Source organism: Montipora capricornis, chromosome 2 (assembly GCF_036669925.1).
Source record: "Montipora capricornis isolate CH-2021 chromosome 2, ASM3666992v2, whole genome shotgun sequence".
NCBI lineage: Eukaryota > Metazoa > Cnidaria > Anthozoa > Scleractinia > Acroporidae > Montipora > Montipora capricornis.
Genome location: NC_090884.1, coordinates 49,602,056 through 49,621,531, shown reverse-complemented (window position 1 = coordinate 49,621,531; position 19,476 = coordinate 49,602,056). Strand labels below are relative to the sequence as shown.

The following is a 19,476-nucleotide window of genomic DNA, read 5'->3' as shown; positions in this document are numbered from 1 at the left end:
TTAGTGTCACTAAGAGAAAGTTTTAATACTTAACCTCTTTCTGGGTCCCTCCCGTAAAATGCATAGCCAGGTACCGAACTCCTTCAAAAGGACATTGCAAGCTTGCCCTCGGAGATGGTACGGCTACGCTACATGTGAGTTTTCATGTGGCTGACGTAAGTGTGGTTTAATTGACCTAAGAAATTTCACTTGAGCTTAACCCGTCCATGCGTAGCGGAATATTTTCTATTCTCAACTTGCACAAATCCCATAATACACCTCTTTCCCCCACCCCCAATTTTTTTGCGTAATCATTTTTATTGCAATTTCTCCTGGGACATGACGATGTCCCTAGAGAAATCAAGAACAATGCCTATGCATTTTTTTTTGGGGGGGGGGGGGAGGGGAAATTATTCGATTTGTGCAAGTTTTCCTCTGTATATGAAAAGAGCTGCGTCCACACAAAGCGTTTTGAATCATACTTGCCTGTCCACACGGATACGCGAAAACGATTCGAAAGCGTAAACCTCCGTTTTCGCAAATATCCGGATACGTGTGGACGGGGCCTTAATTTAGCAAAAACGACGTGATAACGCCAGAAAACAATAGGGTTAATGAGCACAGACAATATAAATTAGGGAGCTTAAGCTTGCGCGTTTTTGAGACGTGGACGGCAACCTGCTTAAGCTCCCTAATAGCTCCTCGTGTGTGTTATAAATTTTCGTATATTTCTGGGCGGTTCTCGTGCTGCCATCGACGTGAAATGACCAAATTTGAGGTTATGCGGTGGAAATGAGCCCCCGACAATAAATTTTCTATTCTCCACAGCGTGCATACCAATTTTCTCCCTGGACTCGACAGGTGTACGACAACTATGGACTTCCTACAAATAGCGCTGATAAGTCTAAGCACACATTTCATATAGCGCTGAGAAACAGCATTTAAGTCTATGCACCCATATTAAAACAGTTAGCCTTCAATAACTGTGATTTTGGGTTGGTCTGCAACTGTCAGAAATCAGGAAACCACCAAACACAAACAAAAGGTTGAAATGAAGATCGGTGCTGCTCAGGCGGTAAGTTCTTCCGTTGAATTTTCATCATCAGTTTTTGCCATCCTCTGTACGGCCCGTTTTAAACGTCGCATTTTACATGTGCCGAATCTAATGCAAATGAGCGAAAACAATAGATTTTTCTCATTTGCATAAGATTCGGCACACGTAATATGTGACGTTTAAAACGGAACACACTGTAAGTCATCTGACGTCACGGCAGCCATGTTGGCGTACAGAACGAGCCTCACTCAAAACAATGAAGTAATGTACAACAGCGACGAAGTAGCTTGACCACTAGCCTACGTGTAGCCGTACCCTAGCCCCCGAAGGAAAAAACGGGAGGAGGGTACGGCTACACGTAGGCTACTTGACCACCACCTGAAGTGCAGGTCATGCCTGCTTGCATGAAAAAAAGATGATACATGTAAATTTTTACACTCAAGTTAAGTGTATATTACACTTGTATTATTTTAATGCACCTATCAATGTTAAGCCTCAGGTGGGGCGTGGGGTGGGGGCTCCCTCCGGGAAATTGACACAGAAAGCCTTCCCCTGGGTAGGGATTTTGCCCCATGCTCGGGAGTTTGACACGTCCACCATCTTGGAACACCGAGAGAACCTGGAGATGAGTTCTGGACACCATGGCTGAAAGAAACAACACGATCTCTTCCTCAAATGAAGGATTATACTTCATTGTCAGTTTGCCTTAAATGAAGTACTCTCTTCCATTTCGATCACTCTGTCCCAGGCCTTGTGGTAACAAATAAAGGAAGAAAGTAAAAGCAGTCCTTTGCTGAAGTGTTCACAAGTACGAGAATGTTTCTACTTTTTTTCGTGATTGCTTTTTGTATATTTCTACATATTCATGCATGCTTGATTGATTCAAAAGCTGGTTTATATTGTTCCGTGCTATTTTGCTAAATGCTAGGTTCTTGTTCAGTACCGTGAGCAGCGGAAAGGTTTCGTGTTACGCGACAAATTTCCATCAGCTATTAAAAGGGAATTTAAAATCGACAGTGAGCAACATTCTTGTTCCAATAATGCGACCTAATGAAAAAGAGGGCAGGAATGTGATCTTCCGGGGGTGGGGGAATTTGCCAGTCTGTAGGTGCCCAGGGGTGGGAAATTTGACACTAGCTTCCATGAAAATGTCAAATCCCCCCCTCCCCACCCTGGGGCTTAACATTGATAGGTGCATAATACAACGGAACACTCAGAAACTTAAGCCTTTGGGGGTAGCTTACTCCAATCAAGGATGTTCCTCGTGTCGAAGGTGTGACATGCAAACTGACAACAAAGAAGTTTATGAGAGATGGAGATCATCGCAGTTATAAGCAGCACAAGCAACACTTGTAAAGAAAGCCTGAGAAATAGTTCCAGGTCTGACTGGGGCTCGAACCCATGACCGCGCGATTGCGCTGCAATGCTCTACAAACTGAGCTATAAAGCCAACTGGGAACTGAGCACTTGTGAGTTGAGTTGTAAGAGATGAACGAATGAATGAGTCATCCATTCGCAGCTACTCAAAGTAACTGCGATGATCTTTAACTCTATTTAATTCAATTTCCGAATTCAAACATGGTGAATCAAGGAGTCCATCACCCAAAAGTAAGAATCTGGTATCAGGTTTGTCCCCACCATCGTCAGAAAAGTGTCAAATTTTAAACCAAGTTTTGCGGGAAATTAAACAATAGACCAAATTGGCTAACTCAGTGTCGTCTGTACCCTGCTAATCTCCCGAGCTCAAGATTCTTTGTGCATTATATTTGCATTATAATGTAGCATTCTCATTAACATGATATGGAAATACCTGGAAGAAAACGTCGTGTGAATTGGGTACAACATTTAGCCTACCCTTTATTTTCCCGCCAAACTTGGTTCAGAACTTTGCTGACGCTGATTTGGACTAGGCCAAGTTTGGTTAATCTTACTCTTGGGTGTACGAACTGCATCAATGACGAAGTTGCTGACCAAAAAATCGCGCTCCAGTCAATCAATTAGCCTGTGTGCAGCTGTACACAAGCGACCAATTAATCAGAACCTGGAACAATTTGAAACTCGCTTGTCGGAAGGTATTTCCCCGCGCTTACTTGCGGCTGCATGAATTTCCCTTGAGCCGAATTCCCGGCAGTTGGAGATCATGTCCAACAATATCACAAAGAAGTTTATTTCCACGTTTATTCACTAGCTCTCACGATAAAGATACATCACTTTGAAGGTCTAGGTCAAGTAGAAAGTATGATTAAAGAAATTCAGTAAATACACGATTACACAATTGTTCGCATCACCCCAACCGGTAAAACGTGTGGCCCACTTCCCTGACATTGATCTGCGTGACCCAATGACGTGAAGAAAGGCGAGATTAGCCAGCGTCACCGCTGGCCATTTTGCTTCCATGTTCTCGCTGCCCTCCCCACCCCACAACGCAAATCCCCGATTACACCTGCCACGTTCATAGAGGTGCGCTTTGAACAAAAGTAATATAACCGCTGCTAGTTTGAAAAAAAAAATAGTTTGAAGAATAAAATTTTTCATCGGAAATCCTAGTTGCCCGAGCCACGATACACAACTCAATTACATAGCAAATCATTCGTTTTCAACACGAAAAGCACCATGACTGACATGACTTCATATTACGCTTGGTCACACAGCTAGCCCAATTTCAACAATCACTGCATACGAAAAAGCACATCAAGGGAGACTAAACACTGAAATAAATCCGCTCGAAATCGATAGAAAATGTTACGCATGCCACATAATATCAATTAATATTACTGGTAACGATGAAGCTATATGTCCGGTGACCACACCGGTCAATGTGTTAAAAACACTAAATGACCGGCAGTCAAAACTTTTTGATAGATTAGGCCTAAAAAGCACTCCGGTTACCATTCAAATAATAGCAACGGTAACATGGTATATACCTTAATAATTCCGTCAACTGGTTCGACTCTGCTTAAGGTCACGTGTTGTAATGAGTTTTACGTTGCTCTACTTCACAGAAGTCTCATTGCTGGTCATTTAGTCTACTGAAGACCTTGACCGGTTACCGGTAATATAGCCACAGCGTATTGGTAAACTTCATTTTATAGGCACAGCTCTCATGTGGTGTCACCTAATCACGTAATTACACCCAAGCAAACCATAAAAACTCTGATATCATACTTTATGTACAGAATTGAAAATGAAAAAAAGGGGCAAGTTGATTTTCATAATTGTGAAATTAAGGCATTAAATTTCCCCCTCTTTGAAGATACGTTCCACATTTACTATATACAAAAAAAACCCCTCATGGACATGCGAACAGAACTTCCTGGAAACCCCTAGTAGTTGAGACAAGTTCTCAATTAGACATAATACGTAGCTGTGTAACCAAGAAACAAATCATCCCTGCGTGCAATTTTGTTTGAAGTCCACGGCCTTCACATTAAATTCACATTAATTATGACCTCTCTGTCTTCGAAATACACTAACTACAAATAACACCAGAGTATTATTATCAACATCATTTCTTTTGGAGTGCAGTCGTCGAATAAAGCCACCGAAGACTGTAAGGCTTAAATACTTTGTAAAACCAAGTTACGATTAATATTTATTTACAATCTGGAATAACCCAATGTAACATAAACTCTGTACCAAAGACCCAGATATAAAAAATTATAATTTCAAATTTCAATAATTTTCTTTTTTGTATAAAACGTTCTTCTGCGATATCCTTCATTTGAACTAGGTTATTTTGACCATTCCTAGTAACTCTGAACCATTTCATATCACGTTAACCCTTGTGCACCCACCAAATCAGAAATTTCTTGTAGCCTTTTAAACAAAACCTTTCAAAATCATGCGCCATTAATGTTTTTAACATTGAAAATCACTAGTACATGTAAGCGAGAATTCTTTTAAGCCAAAAAACTTTTCACTCATTTTCAGGCGCCATAATAGAATTCTCTCTGTATCCTTATAATCAACCTGTGTCACAGGTGTTTTATTAGTTTGAATAAAGAGCTCAAAAACTCCTGAAAAGCTCTCAGGCATAAAATTACTATGACAGTTTCACTACAGGTGACTTCACAGAAGCCACATTACTAAAATTTATGCCACAAAACGTCAAAGAATAGAAGTTTTGAGAAGTGTTAAGTAAAAAATAGTCAAACGGTAATGTTTGGACTTTTCCTTTATCTCTTAAAATCTGGTTTTACTGGAGTTTTGGATCATCAAAGAAGCTGATAATTTAGTGTTCAGTTCAACACCACTACGAATTCGTTCTTGCTTTGCGACTCTAGTTTGCACCAGCGTAGAATACTTTGATCTAACAAGTTACCTCCACCGGTAGCCTTCACAGGTGAAATAAAATATATGCTGGTATCTGTAGTTTGAACTCCATTTTAAAAGTTGCTCATACTCTTGCTAAAGTTAATAAAGGGCTACTCTATATTTTGCCTGGAGGAGGCCAAAAAACAAAGGCATTCAAGTGTCAATTTCAGTGATTTAAACTTTGCTGACAAATGACACAGTTTAACTGTAAAGCAGAGATGTTTCACGGCCTACAACTTTGTGAAAACTGAATGCTATCACAATAATTAAAGACCAGCTTTTTGTATGATATGCACTGAAACATTTTACAAAGTTTGGGCCCATAAAACGTTAGAGAAACAGGTATCGAGTCTCAACAATTAGTGTGGATAATTGTGGATTATAATAAGACCAACATTTTTTCACATGAATTTGTATAGGATTGGTGTGAACAGTAATGGACGTGAATCCTTGAAACATATCAACCAAAAGGGTGGTCAAGTGTTGGCGTATGATAATAACTATTATTGATTGACCTGTCATTGGACAAGATGAGGTTTATTGGTGATATGTCAACCAGTGTCTTAACAGTGCCTCGACAGTTATGCAAACCCTCGACTGCGTCTCAGGTCTGCATCACTGTCTTGAATTCTCCTAACTCCCCCCATGTTTAGATGACACTATGTACGTAATCACAGAAAAAGCCCTCTACTGCTTAAACAGAAGACATTTTGGATTACACATGCACGATAAACATTTCTGATCAGGTGGGTGCGAACTTATGAATTTAAGAACCAAAACAATGCTTACATAAATAACTTAACCATACTATGACTGATCAAAAATAAAACAACTTAAATTTAAAAATGTAAGGTCTGTTCACACAAAAGATGCAAACAAACACAGCTGTAGGCACATGTACACGCACATGCACATCAGGGACACATAAGAAATATGCAATGCAAGCCATAGAATGCGATTGCCTCTGTTTGGTTTTGGTTGGTGTTTGTAAAAAATTGAATTTGCTCTCATACTGGCAAGCCAAGACAATCACTGTATTACTTTTTCTTTGGTTCCAGCTGTTTAGACAATGATGCCATGTTTGTCACTGCTAAAGCCAGTTTTGTCCCTGGCTTTAAAAAAAAATTTGCAAAAGCCCAAATTCAAAGCAGAAGTATTTTGAAGCAAACCAATTATGATAAAGGGGCCATGTCACATTATTTTAGGATGTTTAGGGGAAATCTTAAGTTAATCTCCCGGTTTAAAACTCTAAATTGGTATTGCTGGTTTTCACTCACGTGATCAACAGCCATGTTTTTCAACGAAAACAAAAGGAAGCGTTTGCATAATAATAGAGTTAAATTCCCGGAGGATTTGGTCGGGGCACCAACATGGCCACCTTTTCTTTGTTTAGGGCACCAACATGGCGGTCGTGACGTCATGTGAAAACCGAGAATTGTGGGATTCCTTTACTGATGAAATTATCATTCCATCACAAACAAGATGATTCTGAGCAAAAACGACCTTTATCCAGGCCATTTGCCATTCACCTGAAAAATATTGGGCCACCTTTTTTCAACATTACCCAAATGGATCCATTTCAATCTTGACCATTTGTGTTCATCCATGCCTCTCTTTCCTTTTGATGTATTTCTTTTATGCTGTTCAACAGTTTTAAGTGGTTATTGCAATGTTTCATTCTACTTTTTGAGCATTTTAAATGTCGTGAAATTTACATCATTTTGTGTGACATAGCCCCTCTAAGGGTTGAAAAATTACAGAAAAAAATTATTTCTCTTCCCTGGCACCTGTGCCAGTCCAATTCATCCTTAATTTTTTTATTTTCATTTTGTTGTGCTTTTCTTCTGGGTCTGCATTTGCATCTCTTGTAGGAACAGGCCTTAATTACATCTACTTTACGATTCTTGAGGTGAATGGCGATGTGGCACTGGTGATCCTTGACCGCTTGCACCACTCCTGTCTCCATTGCCATCCTGATCACTACCAACAACCTCTTGATCACTGAACAAGGGGTTGACAACTGTCATATCACCGGTCTATCGACAAAGCAAATCCAGAAATACACTTATGATTGAGTCATTCTAATACAAGGGGAAAAACTTTCTTTTTTTGTTACCTGACAAATAAGGATCACCCCCCCCCCCCCCCCCCAAACCCCAACCAAATCTTTTCCTTAAACTGTAGTCCCATTGTGCCCACTGCATTGGTGGCCCTAAAAACTAACCAGGATTTTGAATACACATATAAAAACAACAAAACATGAAGCAAATTATGACGTTTTGTAAACTCATGGCAAAAAGTGCTGGGACAACCCAGCTCCAATTTTTTACAAGAACAAAATTAAAATAACCCAATTACTCGAGGAAATGAAATTAAAACAGGAAAATCCCTGAACAATTGGCAGGTAAATACATTTTTACACAACAACACTTTATCAAAAACGTACGGGAGCCAGTCCATGACATTCGTAGACAGTGTAATCTTCCTCATCTCCTTCATCACTGTTGTCTTCATCATCAAGTGTCTCCCCCTTGATAGTACCCTTTCTTCCACTTGCTCTGTTAACACATCCAAAAAAAAAGCTTCAAAAAAGGTGCATAACTACATTCTGTGTGCTTATCCAATATCACTGATAGATTTTGCTCTGTCCAGACAATTCTTGTCATCAATTGGGTACCCACAGAAACCCAGAAGGGTTGAAACGTGTAACGGCCCCTTGTGTGCTGGGAAACAAGCTTCTGAATATTCAATTTGCTAAGTACCATATTTGGAACAACAAGACAGCAACATTCAACCAATCAGTTCGCAAGAACACCGTGACGCAATACCACCAATGTTCTCGCGCGAAATAATAATTAACTGGAGCGAGGGGTTTCCAAATATGGTACTTAGCACTGAATATTCGAAAGCTGTGAATGCGCGTTGCACGTTTCAACCCTTATGGGTTTCTGGTACCCATTAACCCATTAACCCCCGTGAGGGAGAGTTAATGGATTTTACTCTGTCTAACACCAGTGAATTTTACACGTCAATGGGGGGGGGGCGTTAGAGGTGTGAATGCAGGGCTGCAAATAATTTTTTCCTTTTGAAAGGACATATGCCCTGCTAAGATACTTTCTTGGTCCGACAAAACAAAAGTTTGGTCGAACATCACCTAGAAAAGGCTCTGCCATATATCGTTTAAACTTAGATTTTGAGGTATTACATTCTAGTGATCGGGCCAACTGATTTGCGTTTTCTATAAAATATTATCATAAGGCGCATTCCAACGAGACGACAACACCGGCACAAAATTTCTGTGAGTTGCTTTGAGTGGTTGTTTACCATTTACCGAAAAATCCGGAAATTTCAGTTGGAATGTAAATGGTACCGGTAAGCCTATTAATTTTTGGTATTCCCAAACAGAATTTCCAAACGGAAAACTTGTTTACCATTTGCATTCATAGGAGCAAGGGTGACACAGTTGGTTAGTGCGCGGCCTTGGTGAAAGAGGTCCAGAGTTCGATCCCTGGATCTCACATCCTTGTTTAGACTTCTTTCCTTTCAGTGTAGCCTAAGTAGCTTTAAATACCCTTAAAACGGAGCACTGATGGAAAGGGGTGTAAAATGAGCGCACCGCCGGCTTCCTGGGAGAGTACTCTCTAGAAAGTAAAGGAACTTGCGACGTTAAATAAGGTGTACCTTTACCTTTATCTTTACGCTCCTCCACAATTTTGCCTCCCTCCAGACTCTCTCAGTAAACTTGAATGAATTTTGTAAAATTCTGGTACACAGCGATCCCAACTAAATTTCCCATTCGGGAGGGTTTGCTTACCATTTTAATTAACAAACCTAGTACCAACCAGTTTCTGCTTGTAAATGGTAAACAACCAGTGCCATAGAGAAATTTTACTGTTATGATTAAAAAACAATGCAAAAAATAAAAAATAATAACCTCGCTACATTTTGAAAAGCATATCCGGTAAAAACTACGCTAACATCAGAAACTTTCGAGACTTTGAGATCAATCACAAGGCCATAAGATTTCCTCCGGGTAGATTTTTTATTTTTTCTTACTGTAACATGATTCACGATGAAATAATTGCCTGCACATAATGGTCAATCACAGTTGGGATTTCGTCAGCCTTTAGCAAATTTTGGTCGGTCAATGTCCGACTGTTATTTGCAGCCCTGTGAATGGGTTAAGGGTTACAACAAATTGCAAGATGGCCAGTTACTCCAACAATAATTTCAGTCTGGGAATTATAAGAGGACATTTTGTCACTTAAACCTAGTTTAATGGTTTATCTCCCAAAAGCCTCCTGTTTGCCCAGTGGTTCAGCATCCACTCTACTACAAGTAATCCAAATTAATTAATCATAAATGAGAAGTACTCCTTTATAAAACCTAAAACACAAAGTTCAAGGTTGACATACTTCTCCATGGCTGAAATTTGACTTTTTGTTTGTTGGTAATGGTAGATCTCTGCACTGTAATCAAGTTTGTGATCTCCCTGCAATAATATCAAAAGAAAAAACAGTTTGTGGATAGAATATTGCACATGCTTTCTATTCTTTTCCCATTTGAGGAATTGACTAAGTGTACTGGAAAAAACAACCAAAGTCATTCTGTTCCAATGTGCAAGTGCTCAAGACTAAACGCACAGTAGCAGAAACACGATTGACTTGCATAACACAGGCAGTGAAAGTTCCATATTTAGCAAACGTACAGTGTTTCTTCCATTATACATCATTCATACAAGTATATGTACAGCTGTAGTCTTCCAATTAAACAGAATTATTGATATTCTTAAAATTAATGAGAACCATATGCATGACATTGTGCATAACAAAAGTCTGCGTGTTAAGTCATTTTTACTTTGGCCAATTCTAGGATATGTTGAAATGCATATACCGGTACTAGTTTAAATTTTGAGTAATGCATTTATCTACAATCCTGGACAACTTTTTACTACCTTCTCCATATCTAAACCAATAAACAAAGTCCTGGCCCCAGCTGTTTAAAGGGTGAATAGCACTATCCAATGTAAAAATCGCTATCCACTGGATATCTCAATAATTGGTTTTGCTAGTGTTTAGAGCGATTGTCAATTGAGTGTCGTAAAACCAAAACCAAAGTAATTACTTTGGCCAATCAAAAACGACGGAGACAATCCAGTAAACCAATCAAAACTCGAAGTAATTACACGTAGCCGACACAGAACGCGGGAAAATGTGCATGCGCAAACCACAATTGGTTTTGGTTTCGCTTCTGATTGGTTGAAAAAGTGGCGCAAGAACTTTGAACCAATCACTGAGTGAAGAAAATGCAAAACCAAAGCAATTCGCTAATTACTTTCGACACTCAATTGAAAACCACTCTATCCGCTGGACAGTGATTTCATTCGGTGCATAGCATTATCCACCTTTTGAACAATCGATGCCTGGAGGACAAATGGATGCGCATTTGAAAACTTCAATTTGATACTTGCGCAATATAAATGAATAAAGTTAAAGTTAAAGTTAAAGCTATTGAAAAACATGACCTTGGTTAAAAAAAAAACAGCCCAATGAATCTGACCACAAACCCTACCTGACCACCTTGTGGACCTTGCTTGGCAGCTGCATAACCTGCATACTCTGCTTCACTTACAGCTTTTGCTGTAGTGTGCAACCTACCAAGACAAAAACACAAAATAATATTATTAAACAAGACCTTGCAAGACCTTGTCAAAATCAAAATTTATTGTTAATTGTTACCCACCTCGAATAGCTATGCTAACTGTGGGTAACAAATATTGTACAGTTGTTGTTGTTTATCTATTAATAAATTGGTAAATTGGTAATTGGCAACTTCAACTCAGCTCAGAGCTGTCTCGTGCAATCACTGATACAAAATCTACAATTTGTACCCAGGTAGACATCTTATTATTTTGTAGAGTCAAAAGTGTAAAATAAAATGAAAAGTCACTGAAGCACAAGACCTTTGAATTTCAGTGATCAGAGGTTCCCTATACAAACAGACTTTTAAGTTGTTTTTTGAAATTGCAAAACCCACATTATTAAACCTGAACTTGAAGGCCTGCAAAAATCTCTAAAAGCCATTCAATTGCCTGAATTTCACTTATCACACATGGCAACTTTCTTCACATATCACCTAAAGCAACATTCACTGCTTATGGGTTTTCACTTTATAAATGCTCTTGTACTCAGAGACTAAAATGATTATCAGCTTTCACAAGCAAGTTTCAACACTCAAAAAGGGAACTTTATGCAAAATTTATGCAACATTCATTGCCGACACATGGTTTTAATCAGGGTCACTGAAAGTAATTGTGTTGCTATACAATGTAGACAGTGCATCAAAAATGTAACTGGAATGATAATTGAACACCAAATGAATAGAATTGACTTACTTGTACCAGCAGTATCCTGCTAATGCCAGTCCAGCAATTCCGGCCACGCTACACCCAATAACTATAACTGGAGAAGAAAATATTTAAAGCCATTAAAACCCATCATTCAGATTCAATATACCAAGGCAGATATACCCTTTGGACAAAAATGGAAGAAAAACCCTCACAAGGAAAATGTTGCAATCACAAAATTTGGAAGTACATATATAAGGTAGAAGTTGTTAATTTTCACATACAGTGCAGTGCAAAAGTAAGTTGACAGTCTGTTTCGAGTCTTGATTGACTCGATGATTGATCCTCGATTCTTGCGAGGATCGAAGACTACCAACTTACTCTTGTACGGTACTGTACTCAATCTCTGGACTCTTATTATTCTCCAGGGCTCAGTTGTTCAAAAAGCAGATTACACTAATCTGCAATTAAATACCACCCAAGGTTTGAGTTTTCCCCATCAAGAAAGCCTTAACGATCTAATTTTATGCAAAATGGAAACAAAAAACATAACTGAAAAGTCTAAGCAAAGAATCTTGTGTGAACCTTTGTGATCTGTAAATAAACTGAAAGAAAAGTTTCCACTAAATTACAGTGCATTTCACAAATCTTTTGACAGGCGATTTGCACAGTTCGTTGTAAATTTCATAAGTTCGCTTCAACCTTGGGAGTTTCATTATGTAACTGTCAATCGAGTGGCGACCTTTGAAACAAACTTGGGAATTTCGCGCCGAGCTTCATGAGAATGCACACTGAACACTCGTCACAAAAATGCGTTGTCCGCGCAAGCTGCTAAATACTGGAAAAATATATTTTCATTTTTAATTAATTAATTAAGAGTCAGTGATTCCTGTGGAATAATGCTGAATTTCTTGAAAGAACATAAACCAAGATCTAGTGTTATGCTGCAGCTGATCGATGCATGCGACAGGACATTTTCGGGCAAACACTGGAACGTTTATATATATTCTTTTCCAGTTTGTTTTGGATTTCACTGCTGTAAATGCTGGGGTTAGTAGTTTTACAACACTCCATATAATTATTCACATCATTCAGCACGCGCTGACTGAGTGATATTTCTTCATTTGTTGTCTTCAGCCTCTGCGCACAAAAATATCAACAATTTTGGCAATGGTTTCTTTGGGAAGTCTCAGTTCCTGTCCTATTTGAGATGGTCCTTTCCATTCTAATCAGCTTTCAATAATTTTCTGCCTAACAAAACTTGGAATTTCCTTTCCTTGCACGGTGAAGGCACTCATTTCAAAACAACAACCGAGAGCAATGGTGAAATTACTTCGCCAGATTCCCACGAAGTTCGGCAAGATATTCCCAAGTTTGTTTCAAAGTTTGCCATTTGATTAACAGTTACGTATTAAAATTCCCAAGTTTGAAGCGAACTTATGAAATTTAACGTGGCCCAAGCGTCATATGTACGTTGAGTTTGTTGGTTCTCTACGCTACTACAAGAGGTTTTTCCTCCAGGTTTTCCCCTCTCCTCGAAAACCAACAGTTGATTTGATTGACGTTAATTTGTTCATTTCAGTTTACAGTGTCCCCAATTAGTGCTCCAGCGCTAGAACAACTGGACACTTTAATAAAGTAAAGCTCCCAACAAGTCTCAAATAACAAAATATTTGAAAAAAAAAAAAAAAGGGCTAACATCAGGAAAAACTGTGTATTCCTAATGGCGGGGACAAAGTTTTCTACTGCTTAACTTACTGACACCTCAAATGCCCTAGGATTCCTCCAGTTGACAGGTAAGACTGCCTGGTAGAGAAAATAACACCATAGGAAAAAAGTGGGGGGGGGAGGGGAACAAAATAGCCCTCCCAGCCCCTCCCCCTCTGTGGCCCCTGTTCCCTCTACAGAAATCCTGTTGTCTTCAATTTTTGAATTTTGTATTTCTGTGTATTCCTGTGGATGGCTGGAATAATCTTCTACAAAGACGGTGAATGGATGAGATGTGGGAATGTTTTGTTTCGATCAAGGTGCCGATGTAACAAGTCAGCAGTATTGCTCCAGGAAAAAGTGGCACAGTTTTACAGAATTTGCCCAGGAAAATGCAGGACATTTGGCTATTCCTGATACCTTGCCCTCAAATAATTGTCACTGGCCGGATTAGGACTCAACACCTCCAAAATGAAGTTTTAACTTAATACTAAAAAAAGTGGTGAAAACATCTGCTAAAACAATACAAAACCAGAGTCTGCCAAATGTTTTAGTATTTGGGAAATGAGGTGATCACAAAACAAGGAACTGAATAATTTGTAATCAACCTGAATTGAAATACCATATTGCATTGAAGAGACAAAACAAAAAGAGTGTTGAATTTCCATTCTGTTGAAAAAATTTCTAAGGTGTGAAACCTTGCAATGAAAGAAATTCACATAATTTAAGCTTCAACAGATTATATTGTTATGGTAGCCGATCAGACTTAAATCCTCTGAACATGTCATTTCCTGACCGGAGTGAAATATAATAGCACGGACAACCCCAATATTTACTTCCTTGTGCAATGCCGAAATAATTTTTCGTACAATTAAGAAAAAGTGAAGATCGGATCAAAAACCAATCCCGAGGTCTTTGCATATAATAAAAAGGTTACACGGGATTTAAAAAAAAAACACCTTGTGGACAATTTAAATTTTGGGGAGCTGCTCCGATTGCCACAATTAAACAATCCGCGACAGATATCGCAGTTTGGAGTACACAATACTAATAAAATACACAAAACTGACGTAAAAAGGAAGCCAAATTCCGACTTCTGAGATCAAGACAGTTGCGATAAATTACACTTTATCTTTCGGCCAGTGCTTGTTCATTCCCTACTAAAATAAATGCCGCCAACATCACGTTTTCCTCTAAAATGCTTAGGCCAGATCATGCCGAAAAAAATGCGTTTGATGTATCAGAAAATGGCATTCCGCACCATTTTAATATAATTTGTATCAGAATAAATTCCTCCAAAAGCGTTTGATTTTAAGACTCGTACCGACCCGAAGAGTGTGCATAAATCTTGAATGCCACAATCGAGGGGGTCTTAATGTTACTTCAAGGCAAACTTTGCCACGGAAGAAAAGTACCACTGATATCAACCGATAATTACATTGAAAATATCAAAATTGGAAAATATCCTATAGTTGAAAACCCATCAAATCACTTCATCGAATAAGGAATATTACCGAAATGGAAATACGGTTATGATATCGCATGACAAAAAGTGACAAGCTAAATTTCACCCTCAATACCCTTAATGTTTGGTTACGATCGAGTGAACTTACACTTCCTTTCTTAAAATGAAAGCATGTAACGAACATCGTCTTCTTCTACACCTCTCCCTTTGTCATGGAAACAATCAAAGGTTGGAATCTGAAGCCCGTACTCCCAAATTTGAGTATTGACATTTTAAATCCCAAGTGAAAAGTTAAAATCCCAACGAGATATCTTCCGCTGGACGTCTTAAAAAAATTAAAATAGCATATAGGGCCATTTGTGACGAACAAATTAAAAATAAAATCAAAAGAAAACACTCACATAAAAAATAAATGTCGTCCATCTCCCGTCCGGCTGCTGTATTTTTCACCTTCAGGATGTAAGGCGGGGGTGTTGATGAAGATGAATTCGAATCGGGAACGCTAGGTGATTTATGGCCGACCGAGGCTTCAAATTTAGTCCCCTCACGGTGTACGGCAGGTTCAGCTAACTTTTTCTTATTTCTCAGTTTTGTAACTCTGTCCCCTGTTTTATGTCTCTGATCTTTACTTCCATCGGAATCAATATTTAATCGCCCTTTTAATTCATAATTTCGATTTGACGCTGTATCATGCAGTTTCAACTTTCTCTTAGTATTTTTAGATTCTTTTTCGGAGTCTGTAATTGTTTCACCATCATCGCTTTGTCTCTTGCTACTGTCCGCTCCATCTTCTTCTAGATGTGATTTATGCTTCCTATTATAGCTTGAGTCCCCGCGACGTGAACTATCAAGATCCACTTCTTTATCATCGTTCAGTTTTGTCGCTTTAGTCGGATCATATTTTGTACGATCGAAAACCTTGTGCAGCTCATCTCCATCAGTCACTACAACATCCTCAAAGGCAGACCCCTTCCGTCCTACGCCTGAAAATAAAATTAAAAAAATTCAATCTTAAACTTCGTCAAGGTGGACTAATTAAATCAGTTCTTAAAACTTGGTACGTAAAACTGGGTTCCTTTAGTTAACAGTTTTTTCCAACTCCCTCTCACCTTTTAACTGAATAATTTCGCTTTTGTGATTAAACTCTTTATATTAAAAGACAACCGAACCGTAGAGAAACTGAAATTCTTAACGAATCGCCATCTTTGATATTTAACTTCGCTTTTATAAATTTGAAACAACCTCTTTTCGAGACCGCGTAGACTTTGAGTACAAAGCACATTATTTGCAAAATAACCAGGCCTCAAAGGAATTTTATCTTGGTGAAAGAATCAGAAATCCCAGTGGACCTTCAGCTTTTCCATGCGAGCAATCTGAATAATTCCAAGGGCGGCGATGCGTGTGAGTCGAACACGGAAAATTTGTTAGGGGTCAATCATGAAAATAAAACCCTTTTTCTTGAGACGGCGAAAACTACAGAAAGCACGACCTTCCTGTAACATTCAATCTATTTAAAAGAAAATTCCCAGCAAAAAAATCTCACGATAAATAATGCAATTCCCGATTGTAAACAACCCTCTCGCAGCCTTCACGTTAAAATCGGTTAAGCTAAATATTAGAACTTGACAAATTTCAACGCATTTTGTCGCGAGAAAATCGCTCAAAAAACCAACATCAGGGCAAACTTGTGATTTTCGAACAAGATCACGATAAGGTTCTCACGTTAAAATCTATAAAATATGACAATTTTCCACAGTATTTAAGTTTGCTGTTCAGAAGGTCTTGCCTTCAGATAAACCATGCGTGTATCTGATGTACCTGCAAAATTTCCCTGTCGGTACCAGTTTAGGATACAGCCTCTGGAATTACACAAGAAAGGTACTAAATTATTAGGTACTTACCTCCTATGTTTAGACTTCCCTGGGCTGATAAGAGGGAAAGAAAAAGGAGGGGGAGGTAAGAATACATCGCCGAAATTTCACTCGACCATTTTCAAACATTCGAACGAGAAGACCCTGTCACCGTAGACACGCGTGGCACGACGGGAAAATAAATAAATTAGCATAATATATGCACGTGGGGCAGTCAGAGCAAAAGATCATCGATTACCTCTGGACACGTTCTGTCGAATATTGCCAAGCGTCAAAACACTTTTCTGAATCTCCCACAATCGAAAAGCCCCATGCACAATATCAGCACACTCTTCCACGAAACCTAGTTTACCGTGGCCCTTTTTTCGGTTTCGCAGCGGCCATAACAAGCGAAACCGTAAGCCTTTTGGGGCTTTACCAAAAGCTTATTTGCATACAAGCGGATCTCTTAAAGCCACATTTATTACAAAATAATGGCAAAAAAGAATAACCCAGGGGCGACTTCGCTTTCAGTTTTTTCTTTCTTGGCACTGTTGAAGAGCGTGTAAGCTGCATGATTGCGTTATTATTTTCACTCTACTCTAATTTCGTCATCAAAGCAAGATATACATATCGGCCTGCGGTTAAAATAAGTATAAGATCTCTGAGAAATATTTCAGTAATCAAAAAATTTGTTTCTTAAAGATATCAGTATACATAATATAGTGTTGATACGGAAGGACGAAATTCGCAAAATTTCCCATTAAATCAAGTTAATTCTAGGCTCTTGTTGTCTCCTGGGAAACTGGTGTGATTTGGGAAAAGAATGCGGTAATTGCGGTTGCTGCCCTCGTAAATAAAAGGCCTCCTGTCATTTTAGAACAATGACAACCAAAGAAGGCGGAAAAACAACAATTAAATTATTTTTCCTGTTTGCGGATTTTTGCATGCGAAAGCGTGAGCTTACATCGGCTTCAAAATGCACAACTTACCAGCTAACATCGTGTCCTTGTTGACACGAATGAATGTGGTATACGGGGGAGGGTCCTAATTTTTTTTTTATAGACCGGGATAAAGTACCTATGAAATACCTTGAACAGTGCGTAGTGAACCAACGTAAGCCCCATACTAGATGAAGCTCTTGGGGACAAGTGGATACTGGATGGATATTAATAGTTTTCACTGTCTGACATTAGCACAAACAACACTCAAGTCACTTTACTTTATCTCGATTTTTGAACTGATGTCATTTGCATCGAATCTAATCACGAAGAGCACTTGGATGGTTCACTTGGCCAATTTTTGAGGGCCTCAGTTTTTTTTTTAGCCAAGTTCAGCTGTTACAGCTGCCTTCAAATAAAGACTTCACTCACTTAATCATATACTAAAAGTGTCTGGGACTCATTAAAGTTCATATATGATGAATTCCCAAGTGTATTTATTCCAGTAGAGACTATTGATGGAATAGGTATTAAGTGAATCTGAAGTACAACTGATCTATATCCAATATTCAAGATTTTAAATTGAAATAGGTAATGTCGTTTATAGAGACTTTAAAATAAAAATTCAAAGCCTGACACGAGAACACTGAAAAGTGAAATGGAGTGACAGAATCAGTGTGCTAATCTTTGATTTCCCGGCTTTGCACAGGTCATGGTGAAAAGTTTACAACAATGATAAACTATTCATCATTCATCATTTTTTCACTAAAAGCCTAAATGCTTGGTTACTTTAATTTAAATCCAAAGGGTCTCATAACGAAATCGGAATCTCCAAAACCGAGCAACGATGAAATCTACTGTTTGCCTTATATCAGACTGCCGATGCATCAAACGGCTTCCGAGATGTTTATGAAGGCGCTTTAAACATAGGCAGAAATTAACACTTTTTATTTAACTCAAAATTATTTGCATCTTTTCTTTGTTCCCCTCAATAACTGGAACCCAAAAACAGTCCTGGAGAATTTTAATTAAGAAGCGGAAAGAATCACCGAAGAATGATGGCTGTGATATTAGCTCATTAAATGTTCATGATGTTTGACCTATACGCGTGAGCGTAACCGTAATTATTTTGCATTTAGGTTTTATTTCTTATTCCGTTCAGCTCTTGTGACATTTCCACGAGAAAAATTCCAAACAAACTGAATGGACCGCAATGCCATGAAAACATTATTTGGAGTGTTGTCTGTGACGTAGAACAGACATTAGTGATCATAGTTAAAAGTTGACGGTCCGGTATTGGCCAGTATTTGTTTCACATGAAGTTATAATAAACAAGCTCATTCTCATGAAGTTTGCACCTGGTCCTCTACCGATTTTTTTCATGGGGATTACACAGAACATGATCTGACTAATGTAAAGTATGGCGACATTAAAATAAAGATAACTCAGTGACTTGGCTGTGTAATGTAAGTTGACATGGGCTCTGAAGTTGACAATGTTGTATCCGATTTACAAATCATAATATCAGTAAATGAAAAATTACCCCCAAGAGAAAATGCTCGCGGTTAATTTTTCTCTCGAATTTCATTTCAGTGTAAAATTTACATAACGGCTTCATATGGGCAGGAGCTCTGAAATGAGATATAAGAAAGTGGGAAAATGCCTAAGACCCCAGGATAGACCGTGAGTTATCAGCTATCCCGTAAGAAGTCAAGTATATGACATATCTGACATATCCACCATTAGTAAATACTAAAACAGTAGATACAGTTGAACGCGCGCTATGATTGGCTATACTCAAACTGCGAATATCCTTTGGT

General features: G+C 38.6%; 1 protein-coding gene across 1 annotated transcript; it reads right to left on the bottom strand.

Moving 5' to 3' along the window:
- Positions 1 to 7,184: 7,184 nt before the first annotated feature.
- Positions 7,185 to 16,918, bottom strand: LOC138025528 (uncharacterized). Its single transcript, XM_068872728.1, has 7 exons — positions 16,767 to 16,918; positions 15,267 to 15,848; positions 11,742 to 11,808; positions 10,919 to 11,000; positions 9,763 to 9,839; positions 7,794 to 7,905; positions 7,185 to 7,383 (listed from the first exon to the last, which is right to left on the bottom strand). Exons 1-7 carry the CDS (start codon positions 16,831 to 16,833, stop codon positions 7,243 to 7,245), a joined length of 1,128 nt encoding a protein of 375 aa, XP_068728829.1. The 5' UTR covers positions 16,834 to 16,918; the 3' UTR covers positions 7,185 to 7,242.
- Positions 16,919 to 19,476: the final 2,558 nt, after the last annotated feature.

What these genes read in the sequence shown, in the direction of transcription:
- LOC138025528 (XM_068872728.1), bottom strand. Translation starts at nt 16,833, where the DNA reads ATGTATTCTTACCTCCCCCTCCTTTTTCTTTCCCTCTTATCAGCCCAG. An exon ending in GGGAAGTCTAAACATAGGAG is followed by an intron (nt 15,849 to 16,766) that starts GTAAGTACCTAA and finishes TTTTATTTTCAG; the next exon opens with GCGTAGGACGGAAGGGGTCT. An exon ending in CAAATTTCAGCCATGGAGAA is followed by an intron (nt 7,906 to 9,762) that starts GTATGTCAACCT and finishes ATGTGTTAACAG; the next exon opens with AGCAAGTGGAAGAAAGGGTA.